Raw genomic sequence first — 10,407 nt, 5'->3', positions numbered from 1 at the left:
AATATGTTCTTATAATTGTTTGTATTTCTTTGGTGTTGGTTGTGATCTCTCCTCTTTCATTCATGATTTTGTTGATTTGGGTCATTTCTCTTCTCTTTTTGATAAGTCTGGCCAGGGGTTTATCGATCTTGTTAATTCTTTCAAAGAACCAGCTCCTAGTTTCGTTGATCTGTTCTACTGTTCTTTTAGTTTCTATTTCGTTGATTTCTGCTCTGATCTTTATTATTTCTCTTCTCCTGCTGGGTTTAGGCTTTATTTGCTGTTCTTTCTATTTTGACGATGTTCTGTAGTCTTCAGTGCACAAGTCTTGTACTCTTGTTAAATTTATTCCTAAGTATTTTATTTTTTTTAGATGCTGTTATAACTGGGATTGTATTCTTAATTTCATTTTAGCTTGTCTATTGCTAGTGTATGGAAATAGAATTGATTTTTGCACATTGATTTTCTATTGTACAAACTTCCTGAATGTTTATTAGTTCTAAGTTTTTTTTAGTGAATTCTTTAGGATTTTCTATGTACAGAATGATTATCATCTGTGAATAGAAATCTTTTGCTTTTCCCTTTCTAATCTAGTTGCCTTTTATTTCTTTTTCTTGACTAATTGCCCTGTGTACAATTTCCAGTACAATGTTTATTGAATGTTGTAAGAGTGGATATCATTGTCTGTTTCTGATCTTATGGGAAAAGCATTCAGTCTTTCACCATTACATATGATGTTAGTTTTCGAGTGTTTCATAAATAGCCTCTATCAGGTTGAGAAAATTCTCTTCTATCTCAGTTTGTTGAATATTTTTGTCATGAGAGGGTACTGGATTTTGTCAGAGGCTTTTCTGCATCTAGTGACATAATCATATAGTTTTGCCGTAGTGTCTTTCTTGACATATATATATTTTTAGTAATATAGTATGTTTTTACAGTTAAAGTGTCAAGGATAGAAAACAAATGACTACATTTGGTTAGATTTCATTGCTAAGCAATATCTTGGTGGAGTCATTTGGGGCAACTATTTTTCTTGGTTTTCCAGGTAGGAAATTCATTATTGCATTTTTACTGACGGTTAAGCAGGTACTGAGGTGTGACGTGCTAATGTATTCACAAAAGACCCACTTATAGGTCACAGTATGACTTTATTCATGTATATGCAGTAAGTTGTAGTTGACCAACTTTCTTCTCTTGGCTTTCTTTTCTTGGCTTTTTACATTTTCCTGATTGTCTTCCCTCTCAGTGTCCTTTGATTGATCCTCCTCTGTTGTTTGACATATAAAAGCTGGAGTATCCTTGGTCTTGGTCTTGGGCCCCTTTCTCTTCTCTAGATACTAGGTCTCCATTGGCGATCTCATATCTAGCTTTAAATACCATCTATGTGATGATGGTGAGTAAATCTGTTTCTCCAGTTTTGACCTCTGTCTGGACTTCAGTCTCATGCATCCAGCTGCTTACACCTATTTCCTCCTGGATAAGATGTCTGATAGTCATATTAAATGGATCCCACTTGATCTCTCCATTGCTGTCTCTAAATCTGTACTTCCTCTGGGTTTCTCCTTATCAATAAACAGTCCCAGCACCAATCCCATTATCAAAGCTTTAAAATCAAGGAGTTTTCCTTGGTTTGTCTTTCCCTCACTACCTTTAGCTTTAATTCATCAGCAAGTTCTGTCAATTTTACTCCAAAACATATTTCAAATTTGTCTATTTCTCTCCATGTCCACCACTACTGCCCTAGTCCAAAACACCATTATTCATCAACTGCAACAGCTTCTTCCCTGGTCTCTCTTCTTCCATTTTTTTTTTTCTTTATGAAGAAGAGGTCTTGTAGTGCCCTTCTGTTCTTCCAATTTTGTCATACTTCACCACAGTCTACCCCTCATGCAGTAGGCAGGGTTATTTTTAACAACCTAATTCAGATCATGTGCTCCTTTGAAAAACTCCTGCTGGGTTCACATTATTCTTAGAATAAAATCCAAGCTCCACACTGCTGGCCTTGTTGATCTCTCTTGCTCTCATTCTCCCTTTGCTTTTTCTACTCCAGCTTCACGGACTTTCTTTCTCTTCCCCAAACATGCCAAGTGAGTTCCCATCACAGGGTCTTTGCATTAAGTCCTTATTTGTTTTAAAACCTGGGGTGCTCTTTCTTCTCATCTTTATGTCAGGAAATGGTCCTATTGGCTTATTAATCTGTACAATCATAATTGTGTGGTGTGGGAGGTAATGAAGCAATAAAAATGCATTATGAATGTGTTCTATAGACCCAACCCAATACCTTGTTCCTGAGGCCCTGCCTGGTGGTTTGGATTTCTCATGCAATATTCTCAACAAATGCACTTGATATTGGTCAGTCAAGGACAACCTCTTTGATGAGACAATATTCAAGTTGAGATCTGAATGGCAAAGTAAAGGAGGCATACACATAGATAGAGAGAGAGGCCATGTGAGGGAGTAGAGGAGGGTCAGATCAAGACTCAGAGGATCTGGGCTCTACACTCAGCTCCATCAGTAGCGTGGTAAACTTGGACAAGTTTCTTGATCCTTCTGTTCTTCTATTTCCATGAAAAGGTATCTACTCTGTATAGTTGGAAAACCTGCATAGGGTTGCTACAAAGTAAAATGATCTTCACTGTTATCGTTAGCTAACATTCTTGAGTGTGGATAAAATAACTGGCTGGTTTCTTTGGAGGATTCAATGAGTACGAACTATGGTTGTTTTTCTAGAACTCTGTACGATCCAGTTAGGAAGATAATTTATATAAATAAAGCTATAGTTTAAAAAGTATATGGTAAGTAAAGTTTAGTTCTATAGACATTAATTGCTTAAGGAGTTCAGAAGAGAGCTTATTTCTGGTTTAGGTGATCAGGGGAAGTTACATGTTGAAGGAGGGATATGAAAAAAGCCTTGAGTGGGGTCTTCAGTGGGTGAAGAAAAAGAGCATTCCAGGTGGGAGAGCTATGTCCAGAGTTTGTACTCAATTCTTTCTACAAAGTGCGCCTGGTGGCAGAGGAGAGTAAGTAAGCCCCCAGAGAATAGTCTTCATGATAGAAGTGAACGAAAATTGAGGATATTTATTGATTGAATGACAATAAGGCTAAGCAAGAAAGAACAACGAAAAGATTACCCCAAGATTTCAAGCTTAAGAGACTTAGGGAATGGCAGGGTCATTAACAGAGGGAAGCTGGGAGAAGGACAGAGCTCACTTTCAGCCACCATCATAAGTATGTATTATTGCAGATACAATTTAGAAATGTTTTGAAAAATCTATGAACCACATTGGAAATGTGAGGTTATTATTTTCCTCAGGTCAAGGCCCCAGCAAGCCCATTGCTAAGCCCTTGGCCTGGTGCTTTCCATGTCTTTCCTTATAGATCCTCTTGAGAGCCTTAAGAGGTTGGTATAATTATTCCTATTTTACAGAGAGGAGATTGAAGATTAGAACAGTGGTTCTCAACCGGGGGTTTCTCCCTAGGGAACATTCGATAATTTCCGAAGGCATTTTCCATTGTCATGATTGAGGACAGAGTTGCGACTGGTATCAAGTAGCTAGAGGCCAGGGATGCTGCTAAACATCTTACAACGCGTGGGACAGCCCCCCACAGGAAAGATTTATCCGGTCCAAAATGTCAGTAGCTCCGCAGTTGAGGATCTTGGTTTAGAGGGATTAGGTAATTTGCCCAAGGTAACGCAGCTAGTAAGTAGCAGAGCCAGGACCTTTCCGATAGGGTGTCCCAAACACGGTGTTGAAACCCGCCCGCCTCCCAAGGCCACAAACCAGCAAAATCTAAAAGCCTGAATTATTATTTTAAATGCAGAGATTTTAAGAGCAATTTCACAGTGGAGGTGATATTTAAAAAATAAGCGTCCAGTCACAGTGGTGGCCAGAGCTCCTCCTAGCTTTGTCGTTAGGAGGTCTTGTGCGGGCATTATTCATCCAGTTCGGGAGCTAATGCAGTTCCTGCCGTCCATTTCAGGTGTCATTCTCTCGGAAGACCAAGCGGTAGGACCAGCGTCCTCTACCTCACCCGCCGTTAAAATGGAAAGCTCAGCTGCTTGTAGAGCGTCCGGCCGGGAAACCATGACCGCACCAGCAGTACCCACGGAGCCAGCTGTGGCAGAACCTGGAATCGGCGACAAAGCGAAGGAGAGAGGAGGCCAGGCGCAGCCCCCCTTCCGCCACAGATCCGAGGGCGGCTTAGTGGAGAAGGAAGCCTTGAAGAAGTCGCCGCAGCTGTCCTTGTCTCAGTACGACCCACTAGAAACGGACGTTTCCTTCCAGCCCTGGGGCAGCGAGAATTCCGTCCGGAGTCCGGAACCTGTGGTTTGTGCCCAGGGCTCCTTAAGGGAACAGTGGCAAAGCCAGTCAGCCGAGGACAGCCTGAGCGGCAGCGGCCCCCAGTGCAACACGGTGATCGCCAGAGCCGCGCGCCCCGCGCCCGGCGCCCCCGGGCGCGCGGACCCGCCCCCGACCCAGGAAGTGGACAGCTCGGACAGTGAGGTGGCTGTCACTCTTATTGACACTTCTCAACCTGGAGACCCGCTGAGTCTGCGGGAGCCCATTAAAATCGTCATCACCATGAGCAGCAGCCCGAACTCCCTGACGGACTTGGAAAGCTCGCTCCCCCTGAAGGTGATCGGCACCGAGAGGGCCGGCTTGAAGTCCGACGCCGAGCCGGCCGCCCCGGGGGTGGCCAGTCCTCCCAGCACGCAGCAAAGAATTCCTGTCATCACCCTTGAGCTCTCCGAGGACGGGGGAGGAGGCGCCATGTGTCCCGAAGGCAACGGAAGTGACAGGACCCCGGAGAGATTGACGGTGGAGGCGTCATCCAATCAGTGTTCGGGCTATGAATCCGGGGAGGGGGGAAATGCCCCAAAGGATGGCAGTCCGTCCCCGGGAGACCGCTGTGACACAAGGCCCCCCTTCACACCTCACGAGGTCCCTGAGTCTGAGGGGGGAAAGGAAGGCCAGGCTAACCTTGACCCGTCATCCTGTAAAACTAGCCACGAAAAGAGACACACCCGGGTTCTCAGTGTGGACAGTGGGACGGATGTCTTCCTGAACAAAACTTCCACAGACATGATCAACGATAAAGAAAAAACAATGCCAACTTCCAAATCTGACCTAGAGGCTAAGGAAGGACAGATACCAAATGAATCCAACTTCCTAGAATTTGTCTCCCTATTAGAATCAATCAATACTTCCAAGCTGGCGGCATCCAGCCAAAGGAGTGGCCCAGGAGAGCAGGACAAAAACAGTGGGCTTCTCGGAGGTACGATTCCACATCAGTTGTGTCGTGATGACACAGAGAAGGCAATCCATATCCTAATGAGCTTCTGTGATTTGGTTTTGCAAATATTGGGTCACTGCTGCTTTGGTGATATTATTGGTAATTGCCAGATGTGCCAATACTAAGCGGTGTGTTGAGCATATATTAACATTGGCTTACTCCAGCAGGAAATTTAAGGCAGAGTAGTGAATGTTTCGCTTCCCTAGAAGGCAACAGTATTTATTTCCAAGGAAATGAGCAATTATATTTTATCACCATGACAAGAACTCACAGATTTCTCCCCCTTTATGGAACTGATGCATTCTGGGAAAGCTGATTGTAAAGCACATTTCTGTGAGGTGAACCCACTTTTCTGTTGAATTCCATTATGAAATCCTTGTATGCAGAACTCCCTAATTATCCCGACTTGTAAACATAATTATAACAAACACGCAGCTCCTAGTGTGTGCCAGGCACTGTCCTAAGCACTTCATGTGTATCAACAGGGATGACTGTACATTGTGGTTTGCCCTGGAGGGTCCTCATTTACACCATTTTGCCACCATAGTTAGTAATAGCACTGCCTTTCACCCTCAGAGGTGTTCCCAGTTTGAACAATAAATTATACAGTTACTTTCATCTTAACTCATTTACTCCTCATAGAACCTTATATTATGGGTACTATTATTTCCCTTTTGCAGATGAAGCTCAGAGGTTTTCACTAACTTTCCCAAGTAAGTCTAGTAAGTCTAGGAGAAGTACCAGAACTGAGCTTTGATTCCAGGCAATCTTGATCCAGAGCCAATGCTCCTACAAACTATATTTCCTTTATGAATGTGAGATTCATTTCTTTTCCACTTGCTTAATATCTCTGGGCTCCATATCCTCACTGGCAAAAGGATGTTACTGGACTAGAGTTTTCACAAAATCTTTTAACTTTAAATGTCCATGTTCCTGTGATTGTTGAGTACATTTCTGCCTATGTATCTGATAAAATAATGTCTGTATGGTAGGCTTGCTTGCTGGCAGTTTGATTTGCACATGCGGGCTCCTTTCCTTTGCTCCTTTCCTTTCTCTGCTACTCCCAGAATGCGTAGCACTTAGTGCCAGAACTGTCCTTTTGCCCGTGGATGTTCCCTGCTCTCTGGGACAGTCAGGGGCCCCTCTGGCTCCATGTTGGCAATGACCAGCAATTTGCTCGTTTCTTTTGCTTTTCCAGTATCTGCCAAAAGGATTGCTGTGCTTGTCAATTGGCCCACCTTTACTTAAAAACACATTAAGTCTGGGTATTTAACTTATGTAAAGCGAATGTATTCTTCATTTTACTATGTCTCTGTATCTAAGAGTCTGCATATCGAGTGATAAGAACAGGGAAGATTCAGGTAAATATTTTAACAACCCGGGCAGTACAAGAAAGCATTGGTTACTTTGGGATAAAAATCTTTCTGATACAGGATTTGGGGGTTCATCTGTTTTATATAAATATTCATGCATCTAGATTAGCACTGTCCAATGCAACTTTCTGCAGTGATGGAAATAGCCCATGTCAGCTTGTCCAGTACAGTAGCCATTAGCCACAGGTAGCTGTTAAACACTTGAAATGGGGATTGTGCAGCTGAGCAACTGAATTTTTAATGTTATTAAATTTAAATAGCCCCACGTGGCTGCTGGCTACCGTATCAGACAGCGCTGATCCGTACATGTGTGTCTGCCCAGGATGCAGTGTGTATGGTGGATGGAGTATTAGCTTCGGAACCTCCGAGCCCAGGGCCAAATTTTGGTTTTGCAGTACCAGCTGGGTGAGGTTGGACAACTTACTAAATCCATCTGAGTCACAGTTTCTTCAGAAAAGCAGGAATAACGAACGACAGGTTACAGATTTACTGTGAGGATCCAATTAGGAAAATATGTGAAAAGTTTTGCTCCTTGATCAATTTCAGCCTTTTATTCTGAATTTCCCGTCAGGCCATACGTAAGGTTTATTTTATTTGTCCACTTAAGTTTCTGCTCTTCTTGAATTTTTCAGCCAACCACATTCAATCCAAACAGTATAAAATTGGAAATCTAGGGGTGTGCAAAGAAATATGGATGCTATAAGGTTTTCTATGGAAAGGAACAGGCCTGCAGGTACAGCAGGGAGGGAGGAACTGGAGTGGATTATATGCCTCTTCCAGGAAAGGACAGAGGTTTTTGATTGAAGGATGAAAGAGAAGGACATAAGTCTTTTAGTTCTTGGAAGGCAAGAACGAAAGGTGGCAAATTAGATGCTGTTTCAGTGGTGCCTTATGACTTTGAGATCGATAACATCTTCTTGCTCCTCTATTACTACATAATAACTTGCTATGTGTTGTAATCTAAAAACCCATTTCAGAGTGTATTTCTAAGACAACATGACAGTGTTGAATGATATCAGCAGCCTAGGCAATGTGCCCTTATCTTTCCCCTGCTTGATAGTGAAATAATGCTCGACCTTTACACGATTGTAAGATACATGATTTCTCAGTTCTCTCGATGGTATTCTTATATTTCCAACCCAGGTCCTTTCCGCAAAGGGCTTTATGATTATCTTCAGGCCTTGGGTATATACTAAGGTTCTAGGCTATGAAAAACCACACTCTTATCAAAAGCTTTTAAAACCGTGTTTTCATTTTGTTTTGTTTTGATACGCCTTTCTTTTACTTTGTGGGAATAAACCAAGACCACTCAAGTGAGAAGCAAAGGCTATTACTCAGAGCTTGCTACAGCAAGGGAGTCGCCACTATTACCTGAGTTTTGGCAGAGACTCAAAGGCAGGCAGAGGAGTGGGAAAGCTTTGTAGTGGGGAGAGGAAAGGCTTTAGGTTTGCTCTGACCAGAGGCTGGTAAGCTAGAAGCAGGCTCATTAGAGCATCCTGTGTGATTGGTCATGGGAATATATTTGGCTTTCTCTGGTTGGAAGCAGGGACAAAAATCAGGGAAGCTCTCAGTAATTAATCAAGCCCTGGCCATTTGGGGCCAATTATTATGGGGGTTATTGTTTGGCTTCCAGGACTCTTTGCTAGAAATAATGATCTGACTTCCTACAAGTCTGACTTTACACATAGCATATTGGCTTCCTGGGCTGGTTGTTGTAGATTGTCGGTCAGAGTTCTACTTTTATAGAGATCCTATTTCATATTCTGTCTCTTCTAGAATTTCTAAGAAAATAATCCTAAATGAAGGCAGAGATGCTTTTTGAAGAATTATCCAAAGTATGTAAGAATTGAAACAACCTAAATTTACAACAATAGGGGTCTAGCTCAGTAAATTATGCAGTATCAATGTAATATTACATAACTACCATTTTTAGATGATGTAGAAGAATATCTAACCTCATTAAATATTTCTACTTTAACATAATCATTAAATATCTATATTGTGACTTAACTTTTATAGAACAAAAAAGCATATATGCAAAAAAAAAAAAAAAAGACTGGTGTGCTATGTATCAAATTGGCTCCTGTATCAGCGTGGTGGGGTTAAGACTGATTTAGAATTTTTTCTTTTCTCTTGCTTTAAATTACATACAATTAATGTGCACCATTTTTTATAGACAGAAAATTCCTACAAATGTGTTATTTTGAAGGGGAAAAAGGAAAACAAGTAGTCTATATGTAGACATATGTAATGTACCCATTTAAGAGAAGGGGCAACTAAAATATGAGAAGGAGACATGAACAAATGAGTCCAGATACGTATAGCGTGAAGGGGGAGAAAGCATTTGCTTTTGCCATTGTGTATGCGATATGATCACTGGCCAAAGCTACTTGTTATGATAGCCCTTTCTCACAAATGTGTTTCTTGAAAACTGTGAAAACTTCTGTCTTGACAAGCTGTCAAACGAAAGGCAAACATTTTTGTATCAAAGAAATTCTAATGGTAGTTTCACAGATGTGCTGGGAATGTTTATCTTCAGGACTCACAGAGAAGCCAGCAATGTTTCTCTTGAAGTCTGAGGACGAAAACTTTATACCCCAGGGAAGCAAACATAATTCTCCTTTTTGAGGGCCCGGGCAGATCTTGGTGGGCTTTGCGAGTGGCATGTCTTGAAAGGGCCTATAGATTCAAGCCACTCACTTGTGTTCTTTAGACAATTTACTTGGAAGAAGATAGCTCTTGGTATCTTTGTTCTTGGGAAAAGAGAGGTCATTATAGCCCCAAAAATGGCCGTTGGGGTATATCCTCAGACAAGGAAGGGCTGACCCTTAGGGGTGGATTCCACTGTGCGTAGTAGTGTAAGCTAAGACTCTTATTTTGGTCAGTTATTTAAGGAGGATCGTAAAAACTCAAATGACCAATCTGTACCTATTGATCTTGGCATTCTTATTCACCTTAAAATACTCTCAGGGCAAGGAGCAGGTGTAGGATCTCACTGTGCCTTCCACAGGGCCAAGTATATAGTGCGAAGTCAGCTAGACTCGAGTGTCTACTTTATGAAGGGACTGAGTCTACCTTTACCTTGAAAATCTGGACATGGAGAATGAGTGAGAAGGAATGATTGATAAGATTTTAAAGTGGTAAATGGGACCTTGCTCCAAAATAGCCAAGTTTGTTTATGAAATTTATTTTCCATCTGACACTGCCCATTTATGAGCTATGAACCTTTCAAGCCCAAGTAATCCAAATGGGTGATTTTCAACCAGCTAAGCCAGTGGTCACTGGAGTTATGTCAAGGGAATCCCAAAATCTGCACATAAAGTAGATGGTGTCCATAGATGTCTAAATAACTTGTCTCCAACATCTATGTGCTTATGTTTTTCAAATATGTTTAGGAACTTCCATAATTAGTAAAATTAAAATTTATTTAAACACATTCTGAATTCATAGGTGCTATATAGATTTTCTGTCTATGCTTGTTTCAGTTTGGTAACTTATTTCCAAGTGCTTTCACATTAATTTCTTATTTAATATTATGTTCACACACAAAGCAATGTTTTTCAGATAACTGCTCCCATGAGGAAAAGGAGGAAATCCAAGAAAGTGAAAAACCTAATGAACACAGTTCCAAGCAAGGAAAACCAGACCTGCCAAGTCAAGACCACACTAGCACCAGCCCGGTGCTCACTGAGCCTGCCAAGATCACGACCCTGTGAGCGTAACTTACTTACTTAGCTTTGTGTTGGTACGAAGCGTGAAG

The 10,407-nt window shown here is 41.7% G+C and overlaps 1 protein-coding gene across 5 annotated transcripts in view; it reads left to right on the top strand.

The window, feature by feature from the left end:
• Positions 1–10,407, top strand: part of PCNX2 (pecanex 2) — a 316,535-nt gene that overhangs the window by 53,216 nt on the left and 252,912 nt on the right. For all 5 annotated transcript variants that reach the window (XM_081824289.1, XM_081824287.1, XM_081824288.1 and 2 more), the window contains 2 exons: positions 3,961–5,256; positions 10,212–10,359. In XM_081824289.1, the coding sequence (XP_081680415.1) occupies positions 3,961–5,256; positions 10,212–10,359 (1,444 nt within the window). The remainder of the gene's footprint in view (positions 1–3,960; positions 5,257–10,211; positions 10,360–10,407) is intronic.

The sequence above is a fragment of the Leptonychotes weddellii genome, chromosome 6 (assembly GCF_054177405.1).
Source record: "Leptonychotes weddellii isolate Sample4059 chromosome 6, ASM5417740v2, whole genome shotgun sequence".
Lineage (NCBI taxonomy): Eukaryota > Metazoa > Chordata > Mammalia > Carnivora > Phocidae > Leptonychotes > Leptonychotes weddellii.
The sequence above is the reverse complement of the archived record's forward strand: the minus strand, read 5'-3'. Positions and strand labels throughout refer to the sequence as shown.